The 17,225-nt window shown below is 38.9% G+C and overlaps 1 protein-coding gene across 8 annotated transcripts in view; it reads right to left on the bottom strand.

The window, feature by feature from the left end:
- Positions 1–17,225, bottom strand: part of rapgef2b (Rap guanine nucleotide exchange factor 2b) — a 182,990-nt gene that overhangs the window by 43,901 nt on the left and 121,864 nt on the right. For 6 of the 8 annotated variants that reach the window (XM_067457220.1, XM_067457215.1, XM_067457217.1 and 3 more), the window contains exons 6-7: positions 12,730–12,897; positions 7,626–7,643 (exon numbers count right to left, since the gene is read on the bottom strand). In XM_067457220.1, coding sequence (XP_067313321.1) covers positions 7,626–7,643; positions 12,730–12,897 — 186 coding nt within the window. The remainder of the gene's footprint in view (positions 1–7,625; positions 7,644–12,729; positions 12,898–17,225) is intronic. The other 2 variants (XM_067457219.1, XM_067457221.1) reach the window with 1 other exon arrangement.

The raw sequence follows: 17,225 nt of genomic DNA, 5'->3' as shown, positions 1-17,225 counted from the left end.
ATCGTAGACAGAGAACACTGCATGCATAACAATAAGGGCCACTGCCTTTATAATACAAGGAGAGCTGTTCAAGTGACCTATAAGTTATTAAAGCAATACACCAAGACTTGCCATGCATTAACAACGGGTTAAAGGGGGTAGGTTAGGCTGGAAAAAGTTGTTCCAAACAGCAATATGATCAATTAATAATTAGATTAATTAACATTAATTTTCACTATACACTACTCTTCAATTCAGTAATACGATGTAGTAGCCTGCTACTGTATGTCATATATGTTTGCTATTTCACTAAACAGCACTATGTACTTAGATGTGGATGTATATCGGCTATTAAAAATAATGACAACATTTAAATAGACTATATAGTGAAGCGATGAGCACTGAGCAGTGTTCAAAGTGGTTATAAAATGCTGATAAATGCTCATATTCCATATTGAAATACTGTTGCTTGGCACCCATAAACAGACTAATTAACTATTACTTGGTGGAAGAATTTGATTAATATTATACATGAGATTTAAAAGAAAACGTGATTCATCAGACAAGGCCACCTTATTGCTCCAGTTCTGATGTTCGCATGACAGTTTGCGTTGTTCTTCCTTCCTGTTAATATTGTTTTTATTTTCATTGTAAACCTTGTAATTGAAAAAAAGGTCCACGGCAGAAATGCCTGTGTCGTAGTATATTAATGAAGCTGTCTTACAAACTCTTAAGCAGTCTTACAGTCTTAAAAACACTTTTCTTTTATTGGTCGGATGAAACATGCTAATTTTTTTAGATGGGAATTTTGGGTTTTCATGAGCTGTATGCCAAAATCATCAGTATTAAAACTATAAACGACCTGAAATATTTCAGTTGGTGTGCAATGAATATAAATATTTGAAAGTTTATTTTTTATCAAGTCATTATGGAAAATAATGAACTTTTATCACAATATGCTATTTTTTTGTGAATGACCTGTATATGGCTACTGTCAGCTTTCAATTTTTTTTTTTATTCTAATCCCAATTATAGTCATGTGTAGCCAAAAAGCAGTGTTTTTTCTTTCTAGCATGTGGCTAAGCAGAACTGATATGTCCTAGGGGGATATGTTTAGCATGGGATTAATTAAAGATCAATGCAATAGACAGCACAGGTGTTCAATCCTGTGGAGGAAGAGAAAGTGCCTCGGCTTGCTAAGAGATGCTTTCTCACACCGCCTGTCAAGGTTCAAAGTGTCCATAAGCGCACTTCCAATCCTGCACACTTCCTGTCAAAACACAGATGCAGGAAGAGGATTTCCTACTAGAGCGCGAGAGCTGAAGTTAATTTCTTAAGGAAAGAGAAGCAGGAGGTAGAGTCGCTGGTCTAAAAACAATGGCGAGATGTGGCGTTCTGATAATTGTGGAGGGCATAAAGGGTCAGTGTAACAGTACCCAAAGAAGGAAGCATGTTTTTCCCTCTTCCAGAAGTAGAGCAACTGCATTCTGATGAGTGATTACTACAACACGCACACATCAAAAATAATGGCACATATGAATTATTCATGTTTTGCATACATGAGTCCATTTTAAATAAAACACTGTGAGAATCTGGGCTTACCAAAATAATACATTACTGTAAGCGGTATGGGAATCATAAGGAATCAATGATTCTGGTTAAGATTTGATTCAGTGAATAATTTGTTTAGTCATTTAATGAAAGTTCTCTTCCCTTATAAGTAGTAAGTATATTAAGTAGTAAGAACCAAAATTGGTTCGTACTACTTAATATACAACATCACAAAGTATCCTTTATGAAAACATTAAGTTCTATATAGACTAGCTCAAACTGATAACTCTTGAATTTGAGACTGATTTGTGATTAATGCATTAAAAAAAAATGTTGACAAAAACCAGGTGCACATGGTGCAATTTTTGCTGTCTTAGGTTTTTTTTCACTCTGTGTGGAAATTGATGCATGTATGCTTGTGGCTCGCAATGTGTAAGCGCAATTATGAGACAGGCTGAGTACATTACACTGTAAAAAAATATTATTGTTGGTTTAACTTAAATAAGTAAATAACCTGGTTGCCTTAAAACTTTGAGTTCACTGAAATTAAAAATATGAGTTGATGCAATTAAGAAAATTGGTTTAATAAATAGAATGTAACAATCATAAAAATATCACAATTTGGCATGTTTCACTGCGTCTTCACAAATAAAACACACACAATTACCCAATATGCTTAAAAAATATTTTAATAATATTTGAAAAAAGGTTGTCGATTCTCAAAAGTGTTAATTGCATTAACTTTAAATTTTTAATCTCAATGAACTCAACATTTTAAGGCAACCAGGTAACTTATTATTATTATTATTATTATTTTTTTTGAAGTGTACAAGCACCTCCTAACCAATAGTTTTCAAACATGTTTTTAAAATTCAGGTAGTGGACCTGATTTTAACCAGCGTATAGGCTGTCCCCTAATGCCATATCATACACAACCACATTACATAGGATAGACTGATTAATATTATTAGGCTAAAGTCACTCACTCACTCACTCACTCACTCACTCACTCACTCACTCACTCACTCACTCACTCACTCACTCACTCACTCACTCACTCACTCACTCACTCACTCACACACTCACACACTCACACACTCACACACTCACTCACTCACTCACTCACTCACCTCCACTCACTACCTCCACTCACTCCCTCCACTCACTCCCTCCACTCACTACGTCTACTCACTACCTCCACTCACTACCTCCACTCACTCCCTCCACTCACTACCTCCACTCACTCCCTCCACTCACTCCCTCCACTCACTCCCTCCACTCACTACGTCCCCTCACTCCCTCCACTCACTACCTCCACTCACTACCTCCACTCACTCCACTCACTACCACCACTCACTCCCTCCACTCACTACCACCACTCCCTCACTCCACTCACTACACTCACTACCACCACTCACTCCACTCCACTCACTACCTCCACTCCACTCACTACCACCACTCACTCCACTCCACTCCCTCCCTCCACTCCCTCCCTCCACTCACTACCTCCACCCACTACCACCACTCACTACCTCCACTCACTAGCGCCCACTCACTCCCTCCACTCACTCCCTCCACTCACTCCCACCACTCACTACCTCCACTCACTCCCACCACTCACTCCACTCCACTCACTACCTCCACTCACTCCACTCACTACCACCACTCACTCCACTCCACTCACTCCCTCCACTCACTACGTCCACTCACTACGTCCACTCACTACGTCCACTCACTCCCTCCACTCACTACCTCCACTCACTCCCTCCACTCACTACCTCCACTCACTACCTCCACTCACTCCCTCCACTCACTACCACCACTCCCTCACTCCACTCCACTCACTACCACCACTCACTCCACTCACTACACTCACTACCACCACTCACTCCACTCCACTCACTACCTCCACTCACTCCACTCCACTCCACTCACTACCACCACTCACTCCACTCCACTCACTACCTCCACTCCCTCCCTCCACCCACTACCACCACTCACTACCTCCACTCACTAGCGCCCACTCACTCCCTCCACTCACTCCCACCACTCACTACCTCCACTCACTCCCTCCACTCACTACCACCACTCACTCCACTCCACTCACTACCTCCACTCACTACCACCACTCACTCCACTCCACTCACTACCTCCACTCACTACCACCACTCACTCCACTCCACTCACTACCTCCACTCCCTCCCTCCACTCACTACCTCCACTCACTCCCTCCACTCACTACGTCCACTCACTCCCTCCACTCACTACCTCCACTCACTCCACTCCACTCACTACCTCCACTCCCTCCCTCTACTCACTACGTCCACTCACTACCTCCACTCACTCCCTCCACTCACTACACTCAACTCACTCACTCACTCCACTCACTCAGTCACCTCACTCAGTCACCTCACTCTCTACATGTTTCCGTTGAAAGGAATGGCTGCTGTTCTCTCCTTTACAGTAAATAATTTGCACACACATAATTTTCAGACTTTTTTCTATCTGAAGCTACAGCAGCAACATCAAACAGCTCCAGTCTCTAAGTTCATGCAATTGCCGTCGGGCGTCGGCTTACCGTGCAATACATGCCGTGTACCAGCTTTAATTTTTCAGGTAAATGGATAAATATAAGGTATCAGGTTATATAAGATTGTCAGGTAAACTGACTCGTAATGCGTGGAATTTTTCACCACCTCCCGGGTGTAATGGGATGAATTTTTCACCACCTCCCGGGTGTAATGCGTGGAATTTTTCACGATCTCCCGAGTGTCCGAAAATAATCGAGCTACATTGGTTATGTTACATGTTTGTTGTTAACATGTAGGACAACTAGTGAGACAATGCAATGAAGAGAGAAAAAGTTGCAAGACCCTTAAATAGAACATCAAAAAAAAAAAAAATTGCAATACTTAAAAATGACCTCCAATACTTAAAAATGACCTGCATGTGAATCTAAATATGCATCAGTTCTTGATTTACAACTTTAGTCATAACAGGACAAAGTTGAAGCTGTTTTCTCTGTAGAAAGTAAGTTCGAGGTAAACGCAAACCTGAAAGGTCACTGGATGGGACACTGGTTTAACGGTCAACTTGCATGCATGGTAATCTACAACAAAACTGCTGAAGACTGAATATGAGCATGAGAGAGGAAAAAGGGATGAAAAGACAGCGAGATCAAAGGACAAGGACTGCAAGCCTTCTTCAAGGTACATTGCTCCTGGCTGATAGCCGTCCATCTGGACCCGACGCCCCGTTGCTATCATTTGAAACGTCCGTGTGGCTTAAACCATCAGCTCTATCATAACTGTCATAACAGCTATGACGGAGCTGGTGTCATAACTGTCAACTGCCATTTATGCTAATGGATAGTTCAGCAGGACAGAAATACAAATCATTTTCTTTCTACAGTGTTGTGCTGCAAATATGAAAAAAACAAAAACACAAAGCATGTTTAGAGATATTTCGCCACAGCAATACAATATCTTTGTGACAGTATAAAACTATAGGGCTATGAAAGATATGATTATGCACTATAATCCAAGTCTTCTGAAGCCATACAATAGCTTTAAATGTGTGTGTGAGTTTACAGTGGTATAAATCTTTTTAAGTGCTTTGCTTTTGTGTCTCTGTGCCGCCGTATACTGCAGCAGCAGCCATCACCGAGGACAGCTCTAAAAATAGAGCCGACTCTTCACAAGAACACCTGACAAGACTCCTTCTCTCACTCTTTTCCACTCTAACACACGCGATCACACTTTCCATCTCCCAATCGCTTTGCTTCACTCCTCACTGAATCTAATTACGGCAAAACAAGTATCATCTCAGCGGCAGCAAAGTCTACCCATCAGCAGCCCTCATCAGGCCTAGGGCATCAAATAACACGCTAAAAAACTAACACGCAAATATCTTATATGAACCCTTGTTTGTGCTAGAAAAGGGCTGAGTCTGCTAGTGCACAAATAAGCCTAGCTACTAGATCCTAAATTGGTGCTTCTCAACTAGCGCAAGTCTGTTCTGACTTGATCATAAGGAAAATAATGGGCAAAAAATAAAATATAATTGAATATTTAATTGTGCTTAAAGTAAATGGGAGAAGAAAAAAAATACTTTGAAACATATCTTTGGTTAATAATATCAAAAGTCATGCATTTATATGGCTAATAAATAAAATAGTAATATTGCTAAAACTTATACAATATTTAGTTTGTTCCATCAGTACTTGGTACTTCCCACATATTGTTGGGCCTATTATTAATAAATACATTTACATAAAATGAATATATTATATGATATATTGAATTTTATAATAATTACAATGTTTAATTTTATGGATTTCGATGCCGCTTGATGTCCAAATTTAGACTAGGTAAACCCAGCCTGATCTGCCGTCGATTTGATTTAGCCCTGCAACATTTCTACTGTTTGTTCCACTTTTGCGGGAACCAAAAACAATTATTAATTATTAACAATTATAACAACTGGCTTATCCACCTGTTGTGCTATTGGTAGATTTAACACGACAGATGGAGAAGCGATGGATCGGTGCCCGTTGTCTCCTGTGGTCTGATTGGTTGAAGGACTATCTAGTTGCATACAGTCATTTGAATTATGCCCATTAATCACACCTCTTGTGGTCTGATTGGTTGAAATATTATAAAATTGCATAGTCGTTTGAATTATGCCCATTGATCACGCCTCTTGAGGTCTGATTGGTTGAAGGACTATCTAGTTGCATACAGTCATTTGAATTATGCCCATTAATCACACCTCTTGTGGTCTGATTGGTTGAAATATTATATAATTGCATAGTCGTTTGAATTATGCCCATTGATCACGCCTCTTGTGGTCTGATTGGTTGAAGGATTATACAATTGCATAGTCATTTGAATTGTGCCCGTTGATCACGCCTATTGTGGTCTGACTGGTTGAAGGACTATATAATTGCATACAGAGTCATTCAAATAATGCCAGTTGATCACTTGAAGGGCTTGTGCAGTAGAAAATACAGAGCAGACTCCCCAGACCAATGTTCAATCTTAAATTGAGCTTGGTCTGGTGATAGACAATCAAGTCCAATGTATAATCTGGGTCCTCAAGCAAAATAAGTTGAGAAACACTGATATAACTGTTTGGTTGTGAAAGAGTTACCCTTAATCAGTCCATAACTCATGATGCACCATTTGAGCTACAGGAATGATACCTCAAATTGTTGAGGAAAGGTAAACTATTACATGCTTAAAGGATAGTTCAACCAAAAATTAACATTTTGTCATCATTTAATCACCCTCAAGTTGTTCCAAATCGGTGTGATGTATTTCTTCTGCTGAACACAAACAAAGTTATTTTGAAGAATATAGTAACCAAACAGTTGATGGACCCCATTGACTTCTATAGTCCCCTATTTCCTCATACTATGGGTGTCAAATGGTACTGTCAACTGTTTGTTACCCTTAATATCTTAATATATGTTGAATGAAGTAAGAAATTAGAATTTGAGGGTGAGTAAACAATAGCATTTTCATTTTGGGATACAGTAAATGATAAATGAAAATTTTAAATATGGTTGAACTATCCCTTTAAATGATCAAAATTATGATTTTCACTGGCCAAACAAAACAAAAAAACAGAAAAAGGAGGGACCCAAGTGATATTTAGAGACCAGAACATACAGAGACTCTTTTGACTATTTAGGTCCAGTAAGCAACCAACAAGCATTTACTCAGAACATCCGAGCATTTTTATAGAAACACAGCTATAACCATGTAAAGCAATGCCCAAACAACAAGAACATAAAAACATAAAAATCTAATTTGTCTGACTAGTTATGAGGCAATTATCTCAGTGTGTATCTTTGAAGCTTGCAGTATAGAATCACCCACTTTAAATCATTGTTGGACCAAACATTCATTTGGCAACATAAATACACACAAGAAACATCTACACAAATAAGCCTCATTGCTACGGCCACAAGGTCATAAACTCTTATCACAAACACACACACACACATACATATATACATATATATATACACAAATCACAGCAATGCAGGAACTGACACACTGAGAAACAGAAACAGTGAATAAATACGATACCTGAGCCTTAACGCATTCCTGTGGAGGAGCCAGTATGAGGAGAGAAGCAGAGAAGAGGAGAGTTATTATCAGCCGTGGTTATTGAGGAGCAGAGCAGGCTCAGAGAAACCCTGTTAAGCACTTTGCAAGTCATACTACGGGAAGAAGAGAGGGACACATCCTTTATAAAAGCTCAGACGCTATCACAAAACAACAGAGGGTAGTGCACACACATACACACACACAGCCGAGAAACACGAGGCGGATGCTGCAATAAAAAGCCACAGCTAAAATAAGGAACTTGGACACTTCAGGTGAACAGAAAGGCGGCTAATTATGCAACCAAATGCAAAAGATGGGAGGTCATTTATAGTTATTGAACAACTGAAATGCAATGATCAGCAAACTAAGAGACGCAAAAGAGGGAAAGGCTGGTATTCATTGACTGAACGAGGGTCTTGTGACCGTTTAAAGACCGGCTGCCCCACAGTACCGGAGAGGAAGGGGAAAAGACAGATTTATAGAAAGACAAAATGGTACCCAGTGTAAGCCAAAAACAAGGCAGTCACTGTTCGCTGGTCTTAAAGTCACTATTGAAAGAAAATCTAATTTTATTTAAAGATCCAATGAAATGGCTTGACAATAGCAGTTTTTGAGAAGGACAGGGTTTGCCCTTTTTTTTATTTAAGCAAATAAGCTTTAGTTTACATCACAGATTTGAACCATCTTTTAGTGTTTGCTACTAGATGGATACCCAAACATGCAAGACATTTGATAATAAGTATACAGATGACTACAAAAATCCACTACAATTTTGATTTCATGGGGTGTTTACAGCATAATTGTAAGTGTGACACGAGTGTAAATTCATCAAATGCCCTCAGTATTTGTGACTTGTGATCTGCAGGTTTTCCGAGGCAAAATTCATAGTTAATAGTCAATTAATGGTGAGAATTGGACTCTATCTAAAACTTGAATGTCGCTTACATGAGTGGAGTGGTACACATCCACAAACATCACTGAGATGAATGAACTGTACCTCATCATTTGCCTCCAAGCTGTTGTGAATTATTACGCATCTACAAGATGCATCACAACACAGTATGACAAATCTGAATCACGTCTAGGGCAGAGAAGCTGAGAGACTCAGTCAAGTTCAACTGTGTGAGGCGGGCAGCGCAGAGTACAATTATTTCACAATTATTAGTGCCAGAAATCTAATCAAATTAATGCCAGTCAGCAGTTCTCTATAAGGTTACGTGAGATACTCAAGGCTGATATGTGATGTAATGTTTGGGAAGTGAATTTTCACCTTTGGCTATGTCTGAGTATGGAAATCCCACCGTGGAGGCACTCTCAAAAACTCACAGATTAGCTGGAACGCCCGTCAGCTTGACATCCAATGTGCTGCAGTCCCTCTTGAAGACACTACTGTGAACTTCCTTAGCCTGCTACCACTGATCCGAGAACAAAAACATGGTCCAAAATCTCTTCCCACGGACCATAACAACAAAAAGAGAGCTTTTTGGGGAAAACTGTGCAGCTGAGTAGATACAATGGTGGGAATAATTGTGGTGTCCCGTACTAATGCATCTCAAGGGAAAAACTATTTAGCTCAATGATGCTTGACGTATTTTGTTGTACCAAACAAAACAAGAATTTCCAAACAAGCTGAGGGAACACTGGCTTCTCTCCCGGGGGAATGGGAGGAATGCTGGGAATGAACTGCAGTAGAATCGGGGGAACAAAATCAGGAATGTGTCTACATGATGGTCCAGCTTTGAACCTCCTTCAAACATCTGTCAGAAAACCCAAGATTAACGCCCAAAGTGTCATGAAAGCAGAGCCTCAGTGTCAAATCTGCTGGAGATTTAGTAGAATAAAATACAACCCTGTTTTTCATTCTCTTAAGGTGCCAAAGGAAAGAAATAAAAATGCCCTGCTCTCCTTATAACCTGCTATCACTGTGGTATCCATCCTCAAAAAAAAAAATCAAAACTGACCATAATAACATTCTATGTAAAGTTCTTGCTCTTATTGGGAAAGATACATCCGTGCATTTTATTCCAAAGAAACAATAATTTATGAATAAATGAATATAAAAATGTAAGGTGCAGTGTGTAACATTTATGAGGATCTACTGACAGAAAGGCAATATAATAATACAAGATACATAACTATGTGTTCAGTGTTGTATAATGTTATTACCTTAAAATGAGCAATTTCTATCTACATTATATCTACATATCTACATACACCACAAGTCTCCTTACAGAGAAGTCACCATTTTGCGCCGCCATGTTTCTTCAGTAGCCCTAAAAGGACAAACTGCTCTAAAAGAGCGCTAGCTACTCTCTGCTGTCTCGGACGATGATATCTTTGTCCTGTGTCAGACACCGTAGCTTCTCTATGTGCATCGAAAGGGAGGGGTGAGCGGTTGCAATTCGTAAAATGTACACAGAGCACATTTAAAATAAAATGTAGGTCTTTGTAATCTGTCACCAAAATAAAATAATATTTAATAATTGATATATTTAATAATAATTGATTTAAAATAAATCAAGACATTTTCAAAATCTTCCCAATGCTCAATTTAAAACTGGTTAATGTAATAACATAACAACAGCAAATAATGATACATTTGCAAATATAAATGTTATTTTTGATTTATAATGACATGCTTTTGAGGGTAAACTTGTTCTTAAACACCTCAGAAATGTGTGCCAGGCAAGGATGTAAAGTTACATTTATTCTCCATGAATATGTGATGTGAGATGATTTTAAGAATAAACAACTAATCTATTTGAGGCCATTATCTAATCTAAACAAATTTATGTTCATATATATGTATATCATTTTTCCCCTTTCTCTTTGTTCTGTCTGTTTCCTCTACTCGGCTGGGTGATGATGTTGTATATCACACATACAGATGGTAGCAGTGCAGTGGATTCTCACTTCAGCCTGCCCAGAGCACAGTGGGGATTGAGCGCATAAAACACCAGCACATCTTAAGCCAACACGACATACTGACAGTGGACACAGGCAGAACACCAGCTAACACCTACAGAGAGACCATATAACAGCCACAACAGCACCAGGAAAATGAGCGGCTAGAATGGAAACTACTAAAAAAGTTTAAGCATATTCCTCATACAGGCACAATCACTGTGCGCTGCTGCTGCTGCTGCAAAAAAAACATTAAAGAAACTGACAGAACTGTCCATAAGTAATAGAGAATAGAAGGGTGCGATTTAAAACACATTTGAGCAAAGAAGCCATTCTGATTTTACTCTCCAAAGCAGCAGTAATGAGCTGAAGAGAGCTTCTGAAAACTTCACTGCCTATTTTTACATTTTATAATGAGCTAGCACCAACTTTAAACCTGAACTCGGTTTATTCGATCTGAAACTAGCTTCTCACCATGGTTTTTAAAGGTAATGTGCGGGTTTGCTTTGGTTTTAAGTGGTAATTTTCTCTACGCTGCAATAACTTCTTCTCAGCTTAATATGTATAGACAACTATAAGCACGCCATTTAAAGGTTAATTTTCCAAAAAAAGCATAAATACTACTGTCTCCGTTGCACTGTTTGTATGAAAATCCAGACGTAATACAGCAAAATTGGTGCAAGTAATAGTGCAGGTTTTTGTTGCTGCATCTGTTTGGCAGGTTCTGGTAAACCAGCTTGAAGCCTGTCATTGGCTGCATCCTAAATGCATACTGTAGACAAAAACAGCATGTGAAAAGAGTAATATCTGCAGTGCTGCACACTTGCTAGCTTATAATGTAAGTGCATTGCAAATAACCATGTTTTCTGTTCATTTTAAAACAGTCGATAGAATAAGTTGTTTTTAACCGGAAATATTTCTTTAAGGCAGAACATTAAAACAAATAATTGAACACAACCCTATGAGGATGGCTGCATTAGCTAAATGAAGAGATTCTTCTTAGTTACAGAAACAGCAGAACAAATGCAAATAATTCATAGGAAGGAGACAGAAACCTTGTTCCTTACACATTTGTAATACGAGGAAGTGGAAGTAGTTATTGTTACCAAAAAGAGTGGCAACAGACTTCCAGAAAACTAAAGTTTCACATAACTTTGTGAGAGGAACATTTTGGGTGCGTATCTGACGCACTGAACTGGCTGTGATAAAGAAATGTGTGAATGTGTGATCATATTTTGCCACAGCAGTAAAGTACATTAAATAATACCATCATGCATAGACAAAGCAGGGCATTATGATGGTAAAGTATATATCATGTAAATGCATCAAATGGTAGAGATTTTCCCTGCATGTATACACGTAGATACGTATACATACATACATACATACATACATACATATATATATATATATATATATATATATATATATATATATATATATATATATATATATACATATATATATATATACATATATATATATATATATATATATATATACATATATATATATATATATATATATATATATATATATATATATATATATATATATATATATATATATATATATATATATATATATATATATATATATATTAGTAGCATAGTTATTTGCATTGTTTACATATGAAAGCGACAAAAAAGATGAACATGCTCAAATCAGCTATTTTAGCAGCTTCAAAGTATTTCAATCAGCCAGAGTTAAGATTGTAAAAGTTTATAAAATGTGAAGCTTTTTAGTGCACTGATTACATTTGTTCAAAATAATCGTATCGTAAATGTGTCACAATTTACCCTTACAAAATGTTGTATAAATTGCTTGTTTCATTGAATTATCCAAAACATAAGCATAACAGCATACTTATTTAATAAATATTAACCATTTAAATAAAAATAATAATAAAAATTAAATAATAAATCCAGTACAAATAATTATACTATGATATATACCTTTACCATAGTCTAAAATCACTGATATTGAATATCAGATTTTGATCAGACCGTCCATCCCTAAGCATGGGGGGAAAAAACAAGCATTTGCAATGACACATTTATCAGCATGTAAACAAACATGAAAGCTAAGCCGGACAGGTGAGGAACAGGAACGGCAGCAGTCATTCAGGGGGAGGGGCACAGGAGAGGCTGTACAGGTAAAGTTAAAGCATACGACTAACCGTATGGTATCCCCGTGCTACGGGCGGCTTGCCGGCGGGGTAGGGGTCTACGGTGTCAATGATGGTCTGCCGCTCGCCCTTCTGGTTGATCTTGCGAAACCTTCGGCGGGACTGTCGGTGCGATGCCTGCCGCTGGAAATACTCCTCATTCTCATCCATATAGTCCACCTGCAAACGGAGGAGAGATTTGAGTGAGACTCTCTCTCTCTCCTCAACCCCCCATCCCCTCCCGCCCCTCTTACTGGCGCTGTGTAAAAATAGCAGTGGGTGTGCGAGCCTGTCTGTGTGTGTGTGTGTGTGTGTGTGTGTGTGTGTGTGTGTGTGTGTGTGTGTGTGTGTGTGTGTGTGTGTGTGTGTGTGTGTGTGTGTGTGTGTGTGTGGGCTGAGCCTCAAACGCCTACATCGAAGAGAGAAAGGTAGAAAAAGGGAGATGTAGTTTCAGAGCAGCAGCTTGCAAGGGTCTTTTAATGGTGAATTGTGCATGCTATGCACTTTCTATGGCATGACACTCGAAAATAGTTCAAATGGAAATAAATAAGCAATGCATTTCCCAGATCAATGTTCACCATCTTTGTTGTGGCACCCGAAGGGGTGTAAACTCTCCATGGCAGGTCCTTGCATGACAGTCAATGAGTGTGGCATCATCATACACATGGAGGATGCAAGTTGCATATAAAACGGGCCGGCCACTGTGACATTATGCCACAAAAAGTGACATGATTATCCCTCTGCCTTATTTTGCTGCAGCCTCACATTTCACACCCACTCTGCCTTTGGGATTACACATCAAATCTCTCGCTACCGTACCAACCGCTGCTATGGCAACTGCCGGAGAGAGCGAAGCAGTGGGAATATATTGGGCGGTGTGAGCAAGTGAGAGTGCAGTATCTATATCCTGCCTCGGCCAGTAATTACAGGGCAGAATCGGCCGGTAATAACAGATGAGATACCCAACGAGGGCACAATCAACTGTCGAGGACAGTGGCCATCGCCCAAACCGAAGATTATGTTTATGCATTTGGAAGATGCTTTTTAAATGTTTGAGAGGGAATTCAAACTATATGATTTATTAGTACATGCATTCCATTGGAATGGAACCCGTGACCTTGATGTTGCTAGCATCATGCTACATATATATACACACAAATCCAGGGGAAAAAAAACTGATATTGCGCTTGTTTGTTTTTCTGCTATATATGTATATTGCGATACGAAAACAATTTTACCAGATGACTTGAATAGCTCTATTTTAAAGGGATTAATACATTTAATTTTGCAGTAGAGTGCATCTTCATAGAAAATGACTTATTACAACCAAATGAACGGATCCAATATAATGATACACATCCGTTTTCTTTCTCAATTGTTTACGTTCATGTAAGACATGGGCTCATAAATATTTTACATCCTACGATGTGACTATCGCAGATGGACACATTGCGGAATCTGTGCTAAAATTTTCTCTATGCTGATCAAGGCTGCATTTATTTTTATATATTATTTTTAAGTTTTCTATTTGTATACATTTTAAAATATAATGAATTCCTGTGATGGAAAAGCAGAATTATCAGTGTCACATGATCCTTTAGAAATCATTCCAATATGCTGATATGGTGCTCAATAAAAATGTCATTATCATCAGAGTTTAAAACAGTTTGTGCTGCTTATTATTTTTTTTAAAGATTATTTGATAAAATTTAAATGACCATTATTTTGCATGTCTTTACTGTCACTTTGATCATCTTTGGCAAATAAAAGTATTAATTTATTTTTCAAAATGTATTTACTTGCTGTCTCCAAACTTTTGAACCTAACATGAAGAAACATATAGGAGCCCACTGAGTTGTAGTCACATGCAGGCACATTTCCATGAGCTTAACCAAATCCGAGGCTGCAAATGTAGATAGGGAGGGTATTTCTCGTGAACATGCATCATGAAGTCATTATGGAATATATTAGGGTGTATGGAAATGCTTAGGGTTTCTAAATATATAAAATGTTTTGGCAAGGCGAGAGCATCAAATGGAGGCCGTTTTGAACATATTTCGATTTCACTATCCACAGTTGACAATTTGCTTGTGATAAAATTTAAACAAAATGCCAAATTCAAACCAACCAACATTTACATGACATTTTTGATTAGAACAGTGGTTCCCAAACTTAACTTTAGTCTGACTCACTTGGTGCAAAATAAAACTAGACCACACATAATTTAATCACTCCCCTTAACCAAACATTATATAGTACATCTAGAAAGTATTCACAGCGCTTCACTATTTCCAAATTTTGTTAAGTTACAGCCTTATTCTTAAATTGATTAAATTCATTATTTTCCTCAAAGTTCTACAAACAATACCCCATAATGACAACGTGAAAGAAGTTTGTTTAAAATCTTTGCAACTTTATTAAAAGTTTAAACTTAAAAAAATTCACATGTACATAAGTATTCACAGCCTTTGCCATGACACTCAAAATTGAGCTCAGGTGCATCCTGTTTCCACTTATCATCCTTGAGATGTTTCTACAACTTGATTGGAGTCCACCTGTGGTAAAGTCAGTTGACTGGACATGATTTGGACAGGTACACACCTATGGTCCCACAGTTAACATTGCATGTCACAGCATAAACCAAGCCATGAAGTCCAAGGAATTGTCTCTAGACCTCCAAGACAAGATTATATCGAGGCAAAGATATAGGGAAGGGTACAGAAAAAATTCTGCAGCATTGAAGGTCCCAATGAGCACAGTGTCTTCCATCATCCGTAAATAGAAGAAGTTTGGAGCCGCCAGGACTCTTCCTATTGCTGGCTGCACGACCAAACTAAGCGATCGGGGGAGAAGGGCCTTAGGGCATTTTCACACCTAAAAGACCGCACCAAGGTCCGAACCAAAGTTTGTGTTTTGATACATTGTATGCATTTGGTTAGTTTTGGTTTGCTTTCACATTGCAGTTATGCCGGCGCACTAAAGAACTTTACATGACGCACTGGCGTCCTGTCGTCATTACCTATGTGGGGTGCATCTTAACATTGATTGTTTGTTAGCGGACGTGCGTCTGACTTCAGTGTTTTGTCAATTCAGCGGCTAACTTTGACATGAATTAATGAACAGACGCATATCGTAGCCAATGCTGTTAATATTATGGCATTACTATCTGCAGCATCAAGGCAAATCCACCAAATGAACGTCCTCGTTGTATATTATCGGTGCCGACAGGAAAGGAGGAGAAGACTAGGCTACTTTTTTAGCCAAACAATGTATTTTGTTTTATAGTTATGTTTAAATATTATAATGTTATTTTTAAATTTCATCTAGGCTATATTGATTATGAAACGCGCACAGATGTGCAATATATGTCAAAGACATCGGGTCAGAAATGATTTTGACCACGTCATTAAGTTTTGTTTGTAGAAAGCTTTTTATAAATTGTATCTTCATTTTGATAAATGTTTCATCATTTGCCTGAATTTAATAATTAAGCTTTAATAAATAATATAGCAGACAAACCGTGATGGAGCGATCATTTGTGTTGCACATGAACTGAAACGATCTCATAAATAAACCGAAACTCAGCATATAAGCTACTTGTCTCACAGAAAGCAAAGCACAATGTTCACGCGAGCTGACTGAGCGGTTCTGTTTAAAATGCTGCGCGCTCCATCAGTGCATGTCTGTGAGTTTACCCTGTGTTTTTTCACTAATCCTACACCAGAACTTCCTGTAAATGGTCTGAAAGTCCAAACTATACAGAAAATGCTTTCACACAAGAAACGAACCGAACCTTTGTTCAGTTGGGTCTGGACCGAGACTACCTCTTTTCGTCTGACCAAATTTTGTCTGTTTGGTCCGGACCGTGGTCCGAGGGAGGTTTCACACTTGTGAAAACAAGTCAGAAAATCCGGACCAAAAAAGGTAGGTGTGAAAGCACCCTTAGTCAAGAAGGGCTGACCAAGAACCCGGTGGTCACTCTGACAGTGCTCCAGCGTTTCTCTGTGGAGAGAGGAGAACCTTCCAGAAGAACAACCATCTCTACAGCACTCCACCAATCAGGCCTGTATGGTAGAGTGGTCAGAGAGCACATGACAGGGGAACATTCTGGAGGAAACCAGGCACCACTTAACCTGGCCAATACCATCCCTACAGTGAAGTATGGTGGTGGCAGCATCATGCTGTGGGGAGGTTTTTCAGAGGCAGGAACTGAAAGACTAGTCAGGATCGAGGGAAAGATGAATGGAGCAATGTACAGAGACATCCTTGATGAAAACCTGCTCCAGAGCACTCTGAACCTCAGACTGGGGTGAAGGTTCATCTACCAACAGGACAACGACCCTAAGCACACAGCCAAGATAACAAAAGAATGGCTACGGGACAACTCGGTAAATGTCCTTGAGTGGCCCAGCAAGAGCACAGAACCCAACTGAACATCTCTGGAGAGATCTGAAAATGGCTGTGCACCGACGCTCCCTATCCAACCTGATGGAGCTTGAGAGGTCCTG

Source organism: Pseudorasbora parva, chromosome 11 (assembly GCF_024679245.1).
Source record: "Pseudorasbora parva isolate DD20220531a chromosome 11, ASM2467924v1, whole genome shotgun sequence".
Taxonomy (NCBI): domain Eukaryota; kingdom Metazoa; phylum Chordata; class Actinopteri; order Cypriniformes; family Gobionidae; genus Pseudorasbora; species Pseudorasbora parva.
Note: the sequence above shows the minus strand (reverse complement) of the source record. Positions and strands in the feature narration are given on the sequence as shown.